This window comes from Bradysia coprophila, chromosome II (genome assembly GCF_014529535.1).
Source record: "Bradysia coprophila strain Holo2 chromosome II, BU_Bcop_v1, whole genome shotgun sequence".
In the NCBI taxonomy this organism is placed as follows: Eukaryota; Metazoa; Arthropoda; class Insecta; order Diptera; family Sciaridae; genus Bradysia; species Bradysia coprophila.
In genome coordinates this window covers 423,179-442,748 of record NC_050735.1, presented here as the reverse complement: position 1 = coordinate 442,748, position 19,570 = coordinate 423,179, and the positions used below count along the sequence as shown (strand labels likewise).

Genomic DNA, 19,570 nt, shown 5'->3' with positions numbered 1-19,570 from the left:
TTCGACACCCTCAGCATGTAAAATCCATTACATAACTCGGGATAAAAATGAAAACTCTAGTTTTCGTGTGTTTATTGACCTCGGCTTCGCCTCGTATCAACAAAACTCACACGAAAACTCTACTTTTCATCTTTTCATCCCTAGTCATGTAATAAATATTATGCACGTATGACAAAGCGGTCGAGGCTTGCCGAGACGGCTTGTCATACGTGCATATTCTTTTTTATCGCATAAGCGAAAACGAGACAACAAGATATGCGAATGACACTTTGACAATTTACAGAAGTATAATGTTTGTTTATATATCCTAGGTGAATAATTTTTTCGGGGAATCACACCGCGCCGCGTATGCGATAAAATACTATTACCGTGGATTTACATAGCAACGTAAAAGTGACAGATGCAATGTTTTTTAAATACTGCAACCCGAAATTTCATTCATAAAATTAAAATTATGAATGAAATTTCGAGTTGCCTAATGAGAAAATTTTTGCATCTGTCACTTTTACGTTGCTATGTAAATCCACAGTTACACTCGCCAAACCATGAAAACACTGAGTCAAAAGTTATCTAAAACCACACTTTTTTAGTTCTCTCTCAGCAGACCTTGCAAACAGGTCTAGGGATTCAGACGATGTTTTTCTTAATGGTGGAGTTTGTTTATGTTATTCGTCAAAGAGAGAAATTTGATACGAAGGCAGAGCTTACTCTCCGTATCAACGAGTAGTGTGATGCACATCGGACGATACACTCGTTCGTCTTTGTATCGCGTATTTTCGGTTTCGTCTTTATTCTTATACTTCTTCTAGGGTACCGACACCAGTATTCGGCCGAATAAGAATTGTTGTTGGCTTTACTGATTTTATTACAAATATCTTTAAAACAAATATCTGTCTCTTGAATTTTAATTGGATTTAGCATTTAATTAAGTTTTTTTAATGATAATTACGGATATTTAATAAATTATTTAATATTTTTAATTAAATCTCAAAGTCGAAAAACACAAATTCTCTAGTTATCGGCCACAATTTTCAGTGTTCGGCTATTCGGATCTAGTTATCGGCCACATCTGTCAAGCGTCTAATGTTATTAATTTTCATTGATAAAATAATTATTTTCACAGTTAAAACACTTTCTTGTGACTAATTACCTAATATTAATGATGAAAATCACCAAATAGCATTGATTTAACTAGTTTATCGAAACGTTTTTGCAATGAAATGATGAGCCGTTTTTTCATACACGAACACACACAATACATAATGAAACATAAGGAAACACGTTGGATGTATCGTGAATTTGTTTACAATTTTTACATCACCTTGGATGGCTAATAATTCAGCGAATTTTACTTTTTTCGAGTATCCGTTGATGTTTAGTGATATTTGAGGTTCAAAACTAATTAAATATCGAGTAAAAACCGCAAAAACAATGAATCCAAAGTGAATTAAATGTGAAATAAAATGTGGCCGATAACTAGTTTTTGTAGAGAAAACATGTACCCTATTTTCGGCCACAAACAAATTACGTGGATTTAACGGATTTATTGGTGAAAAATGATCAAAATCTATCATTAATCAATGAAATAATCCTTAATTAATTGATTTAAACACATAGCCGCACAGAAAAACTAAATTTTATGCGAAAAATACTTCCTCAAGTAGTGCACTACAATTCTTTGATTGCTTAATAAAAGCGTTTACTTTTGTTCTGTTTGGTGGCATGAATACTTTGCAACAGCAATTAAGAAACTTTAAAATAATTATTGGGACCGATAACTATACACAAATAATCTTAATGCGATACATTTGCTGGAGAAAATAATTTTAATTAATTTATTAATTGATTTAATTGTTTTATTAATTCGTAAAGTCTGAAGTGGCCGATAGCTGGGTGGTGGCCGAATACTGGTGCCCGTACCCTATACATTTAAGTTTAACCTTGAGCGATGTGTAACAATGTGATAAAAAAATGCTTTGTATTTGGTTTTGTTGTTTGTGTATTTCATGGTGTGACGAGTGTAAAATTTTGTGCATCACTGGATTGAAACCACTCAATCACAGTATGTGTGCACATACATTCGTATCCCACGCGAATTATTTTTGCTCTCGGTATACGAATTTACTGTAATTTACTGTAATTTCGTGGTTTCAATCCAAGTGACGCAAATAGCTATTACCTTCACCTATGATGGAAAGTATACGACTTTTAATCGATCTCGCATATTTAGAAAATGTCAAAATGTTCCACACACACACTCACATTTACGTCGGAAATATCTGATCCCCGAAACTTTCACAGAGGCTGTAAGATAGATACTTCTAGGCGACTTAAATGAGCACATACTCATTCCCACATTAATACCACACTGTCTGAAACTGAAATTAGAACACATCGAGCTTGCAGTGAAACAAATAACTGGTATCAACTAAAATATTCCCACGAAAGCTTTGATTGACTTCAAACAGAGCTGGAAATTAGTTCGGCTTACATGCACATCTCGAAAAAATAAGCTCAGATATTACCTGTAACGTTATTTGGCTGAGTCTCAGCTAATATCATTTCAAATGATGTGCTCAAGCTCATTATAGCGAGAATTCATCTAACATGCATTATTCGAGGCTTCATTATTAAAATATTATATTCAGTGTGGATGTGAGTGGGAATTGTGGATCGATGCATAAGCAATTTCTCTATATAATTAGAAAATGTTTGCAAACTTCGTAATTTCATCTACGAATACGCTTCAACGGAAAAATACTTTCGGAAAACTTTATCGTACAAAAGCTCTGTGAACAAAGATGGATAAAAAATCGTTTTTTATTGATAAAAAGAAATTATTTCCTAATTGGATTCGTGTCTAACTTAACGCACACTGGCCGAGTTTATATTCCTTGATACTGTCGCTGTGCAAATACCGTACTCGCCAAGTACAGCACAGAATTAATAAGTCCCAGAATCTGAAAATTGTAAACGTTTTCAATTGAATTTTTATCAAAATTTTGAGTAATTTACAGCGCTGGCCATATAAGCATCGTAAACGTCACGACGAAACCAATGCAAATCTTTGACTTTTACCAGCAGCGTTATCGACGCCGCTAACAACAAGATGAATGCAATACCATGGTAGACGATTTCCTGCAGACAGTACCGCAGTATTGCAGATTAAAAGCAATCAAAAGAATGAACGCGAAATTAACGTACAAACATCGTTTTCGGTATTACAGCCGTTTTCCACGATAAAACATATGAGAACAGCAAGCAAAATGTTCCTACCATAAATGTGGTTGCCATCAGCAAGAAGAAGAGATCGCCAGATATTATGTTCAAGTTATGAGTATAATAATGCACTGTGACGCCGACGGTAATAATGCCGAGAATCTGTAGCAAGAAAAAATAAATGAATTTTACGTGTTACGGCATGTTTCATTTTCATTTACATTGCCTAATCACGTAAAGCATTGTACTTACGAGGTTTCAAGTTTTTATTTGACAAGTGGGGAATACAGCCCTCCCCTTCGGGTCGGGCTGTAACACCTCACTAATCAAATATACAACTTGGAACCTCGGAAGTAATATACTATTACTTTACTAGTGAGGTAATGTGGCTATTACACATGCTTATGCACGGTAAAGTGCACTTTACATTACTGTTTGTGACAGGGAAAATACACTTACCGTCACAAACATGTAAAATGTTTTACGTCACTGCTTGTAAATGCTTGTTTAGGCACGTGTGATTGCTCCACTCGCCTTCGGCTCGTTCCGCAAAACTCACACTTGCCTAAACAAATATTTACAAACAGTGACGTAACATACCCCCTTCGGGTCGGGCTGTAACACCCCACTTATCAAATGCACAACTTGGAACCTCGGAAGTAATATACTAATATTATGCCATGATTTTTCGTTAAATATTCTATTATTACCAATTCACTGAGTTTCAATAATCCTGGAATGGTCTTGCAGTAGCCGTAATTCAGAAAGATTGCGTTAGAGCTACTGGTAGTTCTTGTTGTAATGTTCACAGAGTACGACATATTGATGGTCGTTTCTGCGGTAATATAAGAATAACAAACACCCGTTCAAACCGTTAACTCAGAACTTATTGGAACTATTCAGTCTATTTGTTCGCTTCAAGTTAATTTCTTTTTGTCGATACACTTAAAATCACAGAGTAACACACAGAGGACTCGGTGTTCGTTTTAATTAATTTAAGTTAGAAGTTAAAACTTTGTAACTGTGTAACTTTGATTTTCCAACGTATCACATTCCTTCTTTCACTTCCAACAAGTAGGAAAAAATCTACTGTTCTACGTATACACCAAGTAACGCCCTGATTAAAGCAAGATAATTTGATGTTTTCTAAAAATGTTGTTAATTCGAACAACAGCGATGTAGTTTCTGATATTTTCTGAGTTTTTTTTTGAGTCACAAAATTATCGTTGCAACATTTTACAGCTCCTTATCAACAGGTGTTGGAATGAATTTAATGTGTCAATTACCTTTGTCGGCATATTCCGATTAAGATAATCAGTTAAGATAACAATTGAGTCAAACTATAGTGATTACTTCAGAAATTTTGTGGGTCATCAACAATTCAATTTAGTATTCGAAAACATGAGGCAGATGCCTACTTGAAAACAAGGTGAAAGATAGAATATGGAAACTCTGAGTCTTTCATGGTACGTGTTGTAGGTGTTGTACTAGGGGAAAATGATGTTTCTATCACATTTTGTTTGCGTTTGTTTTGAGACCTCACTAACTGCCTTTGATGGCCAACGACAAGTTCAGCCTAGACTCAATGTTATACCCACCTCGCCTCAAAGTATGCAGATACTTCAGATACTTTCTGAGAAAAGTTTAACGCATAACTGATATGTCGCCTTAATGTAGGCTATACAAATAAATCATAATTGGTGTACGTCATTCAGTGTGACACCGTGTACTGTACATCGCAACTACCCACATTATGAAGCTTGTGGTAATTTAAAGGCATCGTCAATGCGATATATTCGCTGGACAAATTTTATGTAAAGTTTTGTCTGACAGGGGAATGAAACCAGATTATTTTAATCGAAGGCCAGTACCGCCAGTACTCAACCAGTGAGCCGTCAATTCACGCCGTAAGTGTGTCTTAAATTTGAATTTCAAGTGAACGAGTTGATGAAAAAGTGAACTGAAAAATACATTTCAACGTTTCCTTGTATGAAATTGACGCTGCGTTAGAAAAACTTGCGTGAGAAAGATTTTGAATTTCGACTGCACTTACGGCGTGAATTAATTTGATTTGTTTAGAGTTTAGAGTTTAGAGACCTAACTGACAGCCTTTTACAACATACAGGCTGGATCACCGGCTTAACGTGACTTCCAAACCACGCCTCGAAGTATGCAAATACGATCTGAGAAAAGTAAGTTGCTTAATTGATATCTCGCCTAAATGTAGGCTTGACATTATGCACAGAAATGCATTGTATTTGGATTACGTCATACGAGTCATTCATTATGTACATCGTTGCAGCCACCAAACACACTGCAACTACACAAATTATGAAGCTTGAGTGAATTTTAGGATGTTACCAATCCGATATAATCGCTAGAAAAATTCCATGGGGAGTTTCCTGACAGGAGAATCAAACCCAGATCATTTTGGTGGAAGACTAGTACGCAACCACTGAGCCGTACTGTTAGTGATATATGTTGGACACATATGAACGAAGTAGAACGCAAGAAAAGTAGTCGAAAGTATTTATGACACGTCTTCTTCTATTGCCAAAACATAGCACTGCTCCTAGCATTAACATAAACAAATATTTGGAGGCTGATGGTATCGGAATAGGATTTGCGTTTCTTTCGTGAATACAGGGGTCATGTCTGAGTAGAAAACATCAAAATGCTTGGCGCAGTGCTATGTCCAAACTCATAAATTTGTAAGTTTTAGTTTTGTTAACAATAAATTATTGTGCGAAAAAGTAACAATGTAAGACGTACAAAAAAAGGTCTGGGAGTTCTATCTGTACGCCCTTGCTGTATTCAATTACCAAAAAAATTATTTCACCTCTGTATATAATCTGATGATGGATAAGTAGATCTCATCTTAATCACTTTAGTTCATTGTTTGTATAACAAGTGTATACTCCAAACTCATACCAAAAATGTTTTACTCTAACTTTCACCGCAAATTACGTCCATTGGTCCATCTCCATCTCATTCAAAATACTTTTCGACAATTAAATACATTTTCATGACACAGAATCCTTCCTTCAAGTTTGAAGTAAGTGGTAAATCATTACGAGTTAGTTATGTGTGAAACATTTTCTGTTGATTAAAATGAAATTTTGCATATTTTCAAGACCACTCGTGCTTACAGTCACCAGTCTTTATATAAGATTTTCGTAGCGAAATGATGTTTGCTTATTTCAAATGGGAAATGGGAAATGGGTGACGACATAAATGTTGAAGTCTTTTTTTTGTAATTTTTACTTCTCAATGTTTGCATTAAATTTAGAAAAGAAATTTAAATGTTACGCTTCTTCGTGGAAGATCCACACGGTAAGTAAAGTTGACTATATCTATATTACGAATGACTCTGATTGAAGTCTTGTTTTGATGAGTATAACACATAGGTAAAAGGTATTTGTTTAGGACAAATAATTTAAAGAAAGATGCCAGATGCTATCCATCCATACTTTATAAAGATTCGTAGGATTCAAGTTCAGTGTTTGTGTGGCCTGAGATGTTTTATAAAATTCTCAGAAAATAATAAGGTCAGCCGTGTAATATACTCTTTGCCGTGCCTAAATCAATTAAAAATTAAATTACATTTTCTGGTTTGTTTGTTCATTCTTCCACGGTTTAATTTTCGACAAAATAATCGAGGATTTTCTTAGAAGGATATACCTACCCTGGTATTAAGCCAAATCTCAGCGAATAATACGTAAAACCAAGTTGATTCTAATCAGGCAACTCCGGTAAGACCTGAAGTCTTAGAAATCCCAGTAAAGATTCTTCTCAAGATGAAGAATTTCTATTTTCAATTTCGTTTATTTTCGGTGAGACTCAGAACCAGGGCGCTTTTTTTCGAAGAATTTTCTCAGATTTTCTCCAATTTTTCCAATTTGTTTTGTAAGTTAGGGAAAATGTGGGGAATCTTAGGAAAATTTGGAAATTTTTTTCCACAAAAATAGTCCCTGCTCAGAACATTATCATTATCATTAGTCGGTGTCAGTGACCTTTCAACCAATCCCCCCACAAATAAGCCGCAACGCCATATGCAAAACGATCAAACGCAAAGTAGAAGCTCAATCAATTCACGCCATCTTTAAAACAAACCCTCTAGGCGGCGGGTCATTAACGCTTAGTCTTTGACATTTATTATATGAGACGTCACCGGTATTTTGTCCAACTGTCAGTAGAAAATATTTAAAAAAGACCAAATTCTTCATTTTTTTCATTTACCTGGATTGACGCTTTCATTATTTGTCTTTCAGTACTTTCAGTAATATCCACAGCACAAATTGAGTGACCACGTTCACTTTTGAACGTGAATTGGGTTGCGGAGATGGGAGTTCACAAAAGTAAATTTCTCTGGTCATTTCACTATTAAATTTTACCCTTTCGGCCTCTGCATAAACATCTCCGCAATATAATTCATGATTGAAAAAAGTGAACGCTGGCACTCAATTTGCACTGTCCCTTTTTATCACTTCATACCACCACGCTTCGTACCGGTCAAAATACGAGAAAAAAGTTATTTCTCGAAGGTTTTTTTTTTGCAAAGAGTCGAATAAAGTAACCGAAAGCAGGATTTTTTCTTGTTATTATGCATGATACATCCGACTTTGATTTGGGTAAAATTTTATTTTTATTTGGATCTAAAACTTCATTTCGGAGATTACTGCCTCGAAAGTTTGCTATCTTCAATGCGTTTCTGTGTCGAACCAGGTACACCTCAACGGTGGTATGAAGCCAGAATTGTATCTGTAATTTTTGAGTTTTTTTTCAAATTAACTTTTTACTAAGTGTTTTAGGTAAAGTTGTAGAGATTTCCCTCGATCAATAGGTGTTACAGACGTGAAGGAGTTGCGAGAAAATGGTGATAAACCAATTAATACAAACAAATGTACAGTGGTTTGAACAACCATTTGTGCGATTTTTTCGGGTCCCCCAGCAATTGTGAAAAGTCATGACGAGATCGGCATAAGAAATCGTGGATACGTCGCTTGTTCGTTGGGCTACCCAAATTCTGGAATAAGCTAGACATTGTTTTAGGCCGATTCACAATTGCCAGGGGGACCCAAACAAGCCACTAAAAAAATTTCATAAAAATTTGGACCACCCTAAAGTATACAGTGACCGACTTTCAATTTTGTGCACTATTTTGATTCAGCTGTTTGACCATGTAAACAAACTCAGTTAATTTTACAATCAGGAGTTAGATAAAAATGGCAACAGTGGTTTGTTTATTATCGCTAACAATAAAACTAAAGATAGTGTATATTCGTTGTTTTTTAAGGCCAGTTCATGGTCGCATAGATCGCAAAAATGTATGCGAGTATGAACTGGCCTTAATGCAAATGTATGCGTCGGTTGACATTTCATGACATGGATACAAAAGTGTAGAAAGTAACGTCGATGCGGCGCAAAAATTGAAAATTTAAATAAATAAAAAAAATAATAATTTTCTATGAAAAGATATTGTTTTGCATGGAAAGCATATTTTGCATGGAAAGCATGTTTCGAATGGAAAGCATGTTTCGAATGAAAAGCATGTTTCGAATGAAAAAAAAGTTTCGAATGGAAAACATGTTTCGAATTGAAAACAGGTTTTGGATTGAAAACAGGTTTTGCATGGAAAATACGTCTCGTGTTGAAAACATATTTCGAAAGGAAAGTATGTTTCGCGTGAAAAGCATATTTCGCATGGAAAACATGTTTCGAATGGAAAGTATGTTTCGCGTGGAAAGCATACTTCGCATGGAAAGCATATTTAGCATGGAAAGCATATTTCGCATGGAAAACATGTTTCGAATGGAAAGCATGTTTTGCATGGAAAGCATATTTCGCATGGAAAGCATGTTTTGCATGGAAAACATATTGTGAGTGGACAACCCATATTTTCTAATTTATTCAACTTCACAAAGTGTTATAAGAATAGAATCAAATTCTTTTATTTGAATCTACCTTCTAGTCTCTTTATGTTCATGGCATTCATGTCATCGAACTTCTCATTGGTTCTTACTTTTCCTTCGAAATCCGATGATTAAACAACTTGTGGTGGTCAAAATTTTTGAGAGCATTTGTTTCCTAACACAGATTAGGCATTGAAACCGAAAGTTTTTGAATTTTGGAATCGTCAGCTACTCGTCAGCATCTAAATTATTTTAGTAAGACTATATATACTCTACGTCTAAAATGATTTTAGTTTCTAAATAATCTAAAGATTTGCATTATATAATCGCCCAAGCGCACTTACAGTGGAAGTGTGACGCAAGTCCTGTTATCCACTTACAAAAGAACTGATATCGGTGTAGGTGACGCTTACAGATTCGACACGCAAAAAGATATGCGTCACAAATGGAAGCTGATGACGAAAGTACGCGAAAGTTTTATCAACAAAAATTTTAGAAAGAAAATTATAACAAAAAAAAATTGCGTCAAATGTAGCAAATTCGGATTGAAACAAATGTTCGCACGATGTTAGTGATACATTCGACTCATATGAGACTCTCTTTAGTTGTATTGTTGATAATAAACAAACCACTGTTGCCATTTTTATCTACTCCTGATTATACAACTAACTTACTTTGTTTACATGGACCAGCTGGTCGATGAATCAAAATAGTGCGCAAAATTGAAAGTCCGCCACTGTAGGGAAGTTTGTGTCGAAGGTAATGAGCAATTTCCGTTGTAAATGGAACGTTTCCAAATTTCTTGTCAAGATTGAAAGTAAGATAACGAATTAATTCCAATGTTTCGATCAACGAAAACAGCTACGTGAGGTGAGGGGGGCAAGCAGAACTAACTTGCTTCTCACGACAGCTGAAAGGTTTTCGCTACAGATATGTTATCGTTATTGGATTTATCACAACGGTAGTAATTGGTGATAAGTACAGCAATAAGAAGGTCTAATTTAAGAATTTAATCTCATTCAAGCAATGGCTTTTAAAATAAAAACATTTTTGCTGCTTATCTGTGTGCTGTTTTGCGTGTGCGAATATTTAATAGCAGCACCTGCAGTTTCGCAGGTAGTGTAGATTTACTAATTTTAGTGTATGTAGCACTATGTGCATCAACTGACGTCACTTCTATACTAATCACTGTATCAGCCAGACCGCCAAATTGGTACCTTCCGATATGATGATATAAAACGAAACCCGATAGGAAGTCGTCACTTTTGGTTCGACCGGCGATTTCGATGGTCATATGGCAGGATACCGTATGTAATCAGTTCTGAGTATTCCCCCTCCGAACGTGAAATCATTGTAAAAGCAATGACAGAATGGGAAAGCAAAACGTGTATCCGATTCGTACCAAGACAACCTGCTGATTCGTCCTATGTGGAAATGACACCGAACGATGGTACGGACTCCTATTGCTACAGTTATGTCGGTCGTCAGGGTGGCAGACAAATAATGAAAATGTTTGGTGAATGTATGCGAAACGGAGCTATGATACACGAACTAGGTCATGTGGTCGGTTTCAATCACGAACATCAGCGACCTGACCGGGACGATTATATTCTAATCCATTTCGAAAACATCAATCCAGGTAGATGAAACAGATTAAAAATTTGGTTTTTGCTGCAACAAATCATTGTCAAATGGCAATTTAATTGATTTAGCTTTCCACTTTGCGTTCGACCGTTTTACATATGGCGTTGTGGATACGATTGGTACGAGATACGATTTTTCCAGCGTTATGCATTATCCATTCTTTGCATTCACTGAGTTTTATGACGAAACACGACCCGCTATGACACTCAAGGATGGTTCGATAGATGCAATTTATCGCGAGGCAGAATATCTAAGTGATACAGATGTGCACAAAACTCAATTATATTACCAGAACTGTATCGTCGCATAACATATAAATACCAAGCCGGTGATGGTACGCAAGGACGTAACTGTCTTTAGTCTTATTTATGAAGGAGTTTACACTGTCGCTTTCATATTGACACGGAAATATTGTGAAAATGATGAGCTTTCTTATGCATTTAGTTTTTCCTTCTGCTGTTTTTCCTTTTTATTTCATTTGAAATACCGTACGAAATTAGAGAAATCAGATGAACAGAGAGGAACAACAGGTAGATTTTTTACTTGGGCAAATCAGTAAGTCACGCCATTTCCTATAGAGTATATCACAACGCTTTATAATAGGCTTATCGTGTGTGTGGTGTGAATAACCCAACTTTCTCTACTCAAAAGACCTTGACAAAGTGGAATTTGGTTGACAATTCGGGGAAGAAAATATCTATTTTCTTACCCTTATCATCACTTTGTTTTCCACCTGTAACAGTATTACAGCTGTTATTTCAACTACCCTATTTCGCGAAACATGTCGTTGTAATAAGCCCAGTGTTGGTGAGCAACGTAAACAGAAATATAATAGAAATTTTATCATAGCACTACTTCTAGCATTAACAGTCAAATGTCAAAATGCCTTCCTTGCAAACATTCTAATATGCGAAGATGGTAAGTAACTGTATGATGATGTCAGCAAGTAAAAAGCGTTTTGTGCATCCCACAACTGAAATACGACCTATTTTGCCATGTTTTTTCATTAAGAAATTTCAGTTTTTCCCGAACTATATATCGTGCGGGAAAAAACTTCATTTCTTCACGATTTATAGTGCGGGAAAAGAATTACATGAATTTTTCTATGACTATACGATTGATTAAATTTAATATGGTGAATGTGAAGTGTGTATGTTTTCAAGTAAATTGATGTGTTTTGTCTATTTCAGTTGTCCGATGCACAAAACGTTGTTCGTACCTCGACAGGAAATGGATTTTTTCAGTACACGTCCTAATTTTCCTCACTCGCTTCGCTGAAAAAATGGTACTGAAAAAATCGTCATTTCCTGTCTTGGTACGAAAAATACTATTGTCATTTCATTAGAATGCATTGATCAGTGCTATGGTTTTACTCGACGGATTTTAGTCAAATAAAATGACAGTGAACATAGCTTATGAGATCAGGGCACCGGAAAAGTAACTAGTTCAGAATCGGTCAATTATCTATTAAGCGATAAGCCTGGATTCCACACAAAATTTAAAGTAAATTTAAAAATGAATAAAAATAACGAAAATAATTGCTAGAAATGGTTGATTTTCTGTTGAAAATGTTGGTGAAAAAGTGAGTTCTTAGGAAATTTTGAACTCTGTTTTACGCGAAGTCAAAGATTATTCTACGAGGAAGCGCGAGGAAGTTTCTTCGGGATGAAGCAATATGTGATTAGAATTGCAGATAGCTTTAACGACTTAGCAAAACATTTTCAAAAGGAAAGTCTGCATTTAATTAATTTCATAGACTTTTAACAAGCGTGGAAGAGGAAGCAGGAGGATACGTCCAACTCATATGCTGACAAATCAGCATTTACAAAAATGTTACTCAATTTGTTACTCAAAGACTACAAATTCGGTTGCGGAAAGAGGCTTAACGTTGAACACAATCCGGTAAACAGAATTGATTGATTCTTCTTGCATTTTTGTTTCTGTCTTCAATACGTAGGTCCTGCGTCGTAGGAGGTTAAAATTTCTGGTGGAAATTGTAGAATATGTATAGACGCCACGGGAACGACAGAATTTTCGTTTGCGGAAACATATCTCATGGCTGAAGTTTTGTTCATATAAATCTGTCAATTCTTTATTTTAAATCAATTTACAAAATGATGTCAACATTACAGGTACTCAATTATATTATGACTATGGGATTGTAGGATGCATTACTTTTACATCCTACACACTTTCCACATTCAATTGAACCAACGAATTCAATTTTGATTTTGTCGATTGGCACCATTGACATACAAGTGTTTAGTTCTCATTATCTGCTTGTGGTGGCACCATATACTTTGCGTGTCCAAGCAGTTAAAGAAGTACGAGGTAGCGTCAATCAAAATTCTGAAAGAACAGTTTAGATCACATCTGACTTGATCGCAAAGGCAGTAAGCAATTTAGAAGGTTTTTTTTGTGTACTATATGCATTTTACATGCTACATGCGTCGAAAACGGTACTTTTCATGTTTCACGCACTAATTTCGACTTCCAAAGCATGCAAAAACCACTCGGGATAAAAAGATGAAATGTCTCGTTTTCGCGTGTTGATTGACCTCGGCTACGCCTCGCATCAACAAAATTCACACGAAAACCATACTTTTCATCTTTTTACCCCAAGTCATGTAAAATACTAATGCTTTTCTGATCTTTCAAACATGAGAAGGAAATTCGTGTGAAATGGAAGAATTGTAAAACCCTAATGAAATACATGTAGAATGAATGGAACGAATTACATGAAGAAAACCAACAAAACCGTTTAAAACGTGTGTTGATTTTTGAGTTTAAATTGGACAAAAGAGCAAAATTCTAATCATAAGATGTTGTGCAACAAAATGACGATCAGCTGTACCTCCACCGTTTTTGATATCCGCTTGGTACATGACGTATACAAGATTCTTTTCATAACATTTTCATTGTTCATTTGTCAACAGATTGTGAAGTGACATTTCAGTGTATTTTTAAGCTTTTCGTGATATCGCAAAAACTGCAGGTAGCTTTGGGAACACCTTTGGGAACACGGGTTCTCCAATTCAAATGAGTGATAGATCGTTGGATTCGTCTTTCAATTCTAGAGAAGTCGCATCTTTAATTTTTTCGATTAATTTTGTTTGTTTTCGGTGCAAAGCGTTTAAAAGTGAAGGCTTGTCAGAGGGTCCCGCGAACAGTTTTTCGGCAATTACTCAAGAAATAATTATTTAAAATCATTGTTATGCTGTACTAATGTCGGTCATGGAAAGACGTACTACAGGTGGAGTGTATGCACTGGCTGGTGCAAGTACATCCACAAGAGTTATGACCAAAACATTTTTTTGGACCTAATAACGTTTTACCGTTTTATTTCTTTTTATTGGCAAGCGAAAAAAAGGCTGCTCACCAAATATATAGTGTTCAGAGAGTCCACCTTCTCTGCAAAATTGATGTTCCAAGGGACTGACTGTGTAGTGTTGTAGCTTGCCTCACCCACTATTGTTCAACATATATAAGATCCCAGTACTTCTGTGTTGCAAGCCTACAAAACCTGCAAGTCTTCGGAAAAAGGTTGCTGTAAACTTGAGAATTTTAACTTTCTTTCTAGGGGCTCTACTACTGGAACAGCGTCTGGAAGAGCAGTCATTTTTATCTACTTTTTTCCTTTTTCCGAAGACTTGCAGTTTCTGTAGGCTTGCCACACAGAAGACCTGGGATCTTATATATGTGAAACGGTAGTGGGTGAGGCAGGCTAGAATACTACACAGTCAGTCCCGTGAAATATCAATTTTGCAGAGAAGGCGAACACTATGTTTTTGGTCATAACTCTTGTGGATGTACTTGCACCAGCCAGTGCATACACTCCACCTGTAGTACGTCTTTCCATGACCGACATTAGTACAGCATAACAATGATTTTAAATAATTATTTCTTGAGTAATTGCCGAAAAACTGTTCGCGGGACCCTCTAACAAGCCTTCACTTTTGAACGCTTTGCACCGAAAACAAACAAAATTAATCGAAAAAATTAAAGATGCGACTTCTCTAGAATTGAGAGACGAATCCAACGATCTATCACTCATTTGAATTGGAGAACCCGTGTTCCTAAAGTTAATGAAATAACCTGCAGTTTTTGCGATATCACGAAAAGCTTAAAAATACACTGAAATGTCACTTCACAATCTGTTGACAAATGAACGATGAAAATGTTATGAAAAGAATCTTGCATAATGTCATGTACCAAGCGGATATCAAAAACGGTGGAGGTACAGCCGATCGTCATTTTGTTGCACAACATCTTATGATTAGAATTTTGCTCTTTTGTCCAATTTAAACTCAAAAATCAACACACGTTTTTAACGGTTTTGTTGGTTTTCTTCATGTAATTCGTTCCATTCATTCTAATATGTATTTCATTAGGGTTTTACATTTCTCCCATTTCACACGAATTTCCTTCTCATGTTTGAAAGATCAGAAAAGCATTAGTATTTTACATGACTTGGGATAAAAAGATGAAAAGTATGGTTTTCGTGTGAATTTTGTTGATCCGAGGCGTAGCCGAGGTCAATAAACACGCGAAAACGAGACATTTCATCTTCCCGAGTGGATTTTACATGCTATGGGAGTCGAAAGTAGTGCGTGAAACATGAAAAGTACCGTTTTCGACGCATGTAGCATGTAAAATGCATATAGTACACAAAAAAAACCTTCTAAATTGCTTACTGCCTTTGCGATCAAGTCAGATGTGATCTAAACTGTTCTTTCAGAATTTTGATTGACGCTACCTAGTACTTCTTTAACTGCTTGGACACGCAAAGTATATGGTGCCACCACAAGCAGATAATGAGAACTAACCACTTGTATGTCAATGGTGCCAATCGACAAAATCAAAATTGAATTCGTTGGTTCAATTGAATGTGGGAAGTGTGTAGGATTTAAAAGTAATGAATCCCACAACCCTAGTCATAATATAATTGGGTAACTGTAATTTTAAAGCCTTCAGTTACAGCCTGTAACTTACAATAAACTGAAGCCTAAGGTTCGTTACGATTAATAGGAGGATCGAGCAAATGCCTTAGTGCAAGTTATGCGTTAAGCGCTTTCAAGGTATAAGTCATGCTCATAAATTATGTAACGTCAAAAAAATGTAGGTTTTTGGATGTTCTGTAAAATTACCTATAACTTATAAAAGCCTGACCTTAAACTTATAGGCACCTAATGTTTAACTTCGACTAAGTCATTTGTGCAATCCTAATGAAATTAAAGAGATGCACGACACCGCAGGCGAAATTTTACAATTCTAACATGTTTTCTACTGTACTTTAATTGATTTAAAAAAGGGAGTACATGGTCTGAAAATAGTTGAAAAAAGTGAGAAATCAAGCAAATAGCTCCTCACTTTTTCAGGTATTGAAAAAAGTGCGAAAAATGAGTGCGTGGAATCACTGGATAAGAGTTTGAAAAATAGTACATTTTGTTACGAGTGATGAAAAGTTGAATTTTTCGGTACTAGTCTTAAGCTTGTCCTAACGAGGCGGAGCCGAACTTTCGTCACGAGTCACAAACGACGATTTTTGTGCTTGAAATGAGATGAAACCACAACACAAAGAAATCAATCTACAGCCATTTCAACAACAAAGCATGCACACTTGATCGCGACCGGAAAAATATATATGAAAATCCATTTTCGACCGGAGAGAGCGTCCGAGAAAGTACTTTTTCATACCTAGGACCCACCCTGTCCATAATGAAAAATACTATTCGTACCACGGACTAAAAGTCTTTTTTAGCGTATTCGATTCCAGACCTCGCCTTCTCACACTCTCTGGAAACTTCTCACACGCTAAAAAAGACTTTTAGTCCTAGGTACGAAATGTACTATTTTGTCCGCAATACCTCTCTCTGAAAAGTACAGAAATATTGAACTTTTCGATCGTAAAATGCGTGTCGAAATCCGTCGAATTTCAGTCTTCAAGCACAAAAAAGTTTTTTCGAACTCATAATCATATATCGCGTAGCATAAATTGGACCGACTCAAAAACTAGTTACCGTTCCCGGTTCCTGAGGCATCACACCATGTGCGTATTTTATTCGACTAAAGCCCATCGAGTTAAAATTTAATTTATTGCAATGACATTTCTCGGAGGCGACATTCTTCAGCAAATATTCGAAAATCTAAATAACTAATATTTTCCCGGTATGCTTGAGACGAGGCTTTAGATAACAAAAACGTATTTTTAATAGACTCAAGTGAAATTTCTTGGACATCTTTTAAATAGCACACCCAACTCTATTAACTTTAGTGTCTATCTCTGTCGCTGAAGCAATAATGGAAAATGTTGTGCAGCAATTTCATATATTACATTTTTTTTTCGTACGAAATGCCAACAGCATTAACATGCAAACTTTTCATATAAATCTATATATTTTCATGGAAGCACAAAGTGGAATGCTATAAAATAGCAATCAAGATAGTAATAGACAGTTTTCCATTTAACGGGGCGAGCAAAAAAAAGAAGAAGAATGGATGCTAACAAAGTTTATAAAGCAATTTTTTTCCTGCAGTGAAAATTCCAACCGATTTTAATTATCAGCATCCAGTGATCAAACGAATTTTATATGAGAGTTTCTTAATTACAATCAACGGCGATGAGATATAAAGAAACTGTAAAGAATATAGTGGGAGTGGTACATCCGACGAGCTACACATTTATTCGCTGACTTTTAATCTGCTGTACATTGTAATGAAATTAGTCGATGAATGAAATCGGCCAAAAATTTGCTTGGCATAAAATGCTTTTATAACTTAAAACATAATATGAGTGTATCGTAATCAATGGGTTAAGTCGCTTGATTGGTAACCACTATGTGTTGGGTTGGAATCGTTAAATTGAGTCTGTTCAATTCAAGGTAGTTCCATAAGTAGGAATTATTTTGAAAAACAGTCTACCGAAATCGGACTCATTTCTAGTGGAATTTTTTATAGATACCTAGAAAGGACTTCGACCCTAGAAGCCGAAACCAATTTCAAAAAAGTCCTTCGAAGCTTGTGTCGCTGGTGAAAGGTGATAAAAATCCGAAAACTTGCACATTTCTTACAAAAATTTGTCCAGTTAGACGAGCATAAAACATCCCCAACGGACCCTGGTCCACTTTCAAAAAAATCCCTCAGGGCCGATTGAAAACCTGATTACTATTCCGGAGTCCTGAGGTCATGGCATTTTATCTGACGTCGAGTAAAAAATGAATTATTTTTCTGTACATATTTGGTGTCGTCGGAAAGGTAAGACCAGTAGCAATTAGGAGAAACAGTTTTTTACTGAAGTAATCACATTTTTACCCCACTTCCAACTGCTCATAACTCAGTGTGAATGAATTTTAAACCCAATAAGACCCAATCTGCAATTACCTTTCTATAAAGACACCCCATACCATACGACCTTGTTCCTTTCGTGTATCCGGAAAAAATTTCATAAGAAAAGTGTAAGTTTTCGGTTTTCGATCGCTTTTCACTAGCCACACAAGCAACGACGAATTTTTTGAAATTAGTGTTGGCTTCTAGAAATCGATGACCGAATTTTTTATATTAACAATGAATTTTACGCAATAAAAAGCTTTTGTACGAAGTGCGGCTACTCTTCAATTTATATCGTTTTGTGGGATGAGTCAGTGGGATGAGCACAAATGACGTCATGCTAAAATTAGGAATTAGGAACAATCTTCCTTTTGTCATGCTAAATCACATTTTGATATCACCCACCACCCTAAAATTACGTCGCATTTTAGTATCCTTCCAAATAGGGAAATTGGCGGAATTATCTGAAACTTTGTCAATAATTGTGAAACTTTGACAATTTGTGAAACGTTTGACAAATATTGGGTTCTGATGGCATTACCTCCGCAAATATTATCTACATTCGAATTTCTAAACCGAATTTGTAAAGATTAATTTTCTAAAATTAAACTTGTGGCCGTGTATCAGAAGCAATCCAACAAACATAGACGGACGATAATATAGCAGTGGCAACATTCCTTATTTATTTATTTATTCATTTCATCAATGGCTTCGAAGCCCCCTGACTACTTACAATACAATTTAATCTAAGTTTAGAAACAGTTCAAATTTTAAATTACAAAATCAAAATAATAATGCGTTTATCGGTCCACAAATTCCCTCGCAATGACTTTGTCGGGCCAGAGCTTTTTATCGATTATAGGTTGAAACAGTTCTGATCTAACAGTTACTTTGAACGATACAAAGCTGACCGTGTCTAAATCTACATTAGGTGAGACGAGTTTCTTGCATGACACTTCTTCATTCGACGATATTACGTTGTTGTCTAGTAGATAGTCGACAACTTCCTTTTCGGTGATTGATGGGTGTAATCTGGACACATAAGCAGTCTTATGTGTCTCGGACGGCCTTTGCGTATAAATTAAATCTCTTGTCGGTTGAATTGGCAGGCTTTTGATATTAACGGATACTCGTTCGGCAACTGACGATGTAGTTAGCACCTCGGCAAAAGAACTGCTAGTAGCGGATGGACTTTCGAGTTCCGATGGTTTCGTGAGAGTTTCTTGGAGATTTACGGCATTTTGTTCCGGCATATGCTGAGCGACATCGAGTCGATTCACGTCGGATGTGGTTAGCGGGTTCGATCTATTCGTAATCGAGTCATAGGCCTTTTCAATATCACGGTTGGCGTTCGGAGGTTTGGTTGGCAAAAAGACGGAACTTTGGATTGGTTTTGCACTTCGAATCGATTTGCGGTTACGTATGGCAGCAGGAAGGAAACGATGGACGTAGGATGGCGATGATGTTGG

At 36.0% G+C, this 19,570-nt stretch overlaps 2 protein-coding genes and 1 long non-coding RNA gene across 3 annotated transcripts; 2 read left to right on the top strand and 1 right to left on the bottom strand.

Annotated features, from left to right (window-relative positions):
* The first annotated feature begins 1,128 nt into the window (after positions 1-1,128).
* LOC119085733 lies at positions 1,129-18,744 on the top strand. The gene is made up of 3 exons (XR_005089345.1): positions 1,129-1,916; positions 17,642-17,644; positions 18,732-18,744. It is a non-coding gene; the product is annotated as an uncharacterized LOC119085733 (long non-coding RNA).
* LOC119085595 lies at positions 2,426-4,423 on the bottom strand. The gene is made up of 4 exons (XM_037196053.1): positions 3,930-4,423; positions 3,205-3,381; positions 3,016-3,138; positions 2,426-2,960 (listed from the first exon to the last, which is right to left on the bottom strand). The coding sequence occupies exons 1-4, from the start codon at positions 4,038-4,040 to the stop codon at positions 2,886-2,888; spliced, it is 486 nt and encodes a 161-aa protein (XP_037051948.1). The 5' UTR covers positions 4,041-4,423; the 3' UTR covers positions 2,426-2,885.
* Positions 10,104-11,118, top strand: LOC119084898 (zinc metalloproteinase nas-13-like). Its single transcript, XM_037195431.1, has 3 exons — positions 10,104-10,247; positions 10,329-10,770; positions 10,844-11,118. Exons 1-3 carry the CDS (start codon positions 10,158-10,160, stop codon positions 11,083-11,085), a joined length of 774 nt encoding a protein of 257 aa, XP_037051326.1. The 5' UTR covers positions 10,104-10,157; the 3' UTR covers positions 11,086-11,118.
* Positions 18,745-19,570: the final 826 nt, after the last annotated feature.

Bases quoted from the DNA above. Each gene is read 5' to 3' on its own strand.
- LOC119085595 (XM_037196053.1), bottom strand. From the start codon at position 4,040: ATGTCGTACTCTGTGAACATTACAACAAGAACTACCAGTAGCTCTAAC. The intron at 3,139-3,204 runs GTACGTTAATTT...TACTGTCTGCAG, and splicing joins TAATACCGAAAACGATGTTT to GAAATCGTCTACCATGGTAT. The intron at 2,961-3,015 runs GTAAATTACTCA...TACAATTTTCAG, and splicing joins ATGCTTATATGGCCAGCGCT to ATTCTGGGACTTATTAATTC.
- LOC119084898 (XM_037195431.1), top strand. From the start codon at position 10,158: ATGGCTTTTAAAATAAAAACATTTTTGCTGCTTATCTGTGTGCTGTTT. The intron at 10,248-10,328 runs GTAGTGTAGATT...TCACTGTATCAG, and splicing joins CAGCACCTGCAGTTTCGCAG to CCAGACCGCCAAATTGGTAC. The intron at 10,771-10,843 runs GTAGATGAAACA...TAATTGATTTAG, and splicing joins TTTCGAAAACATCAATCCAG to CTTTCCACTTTGCGTTCGAC.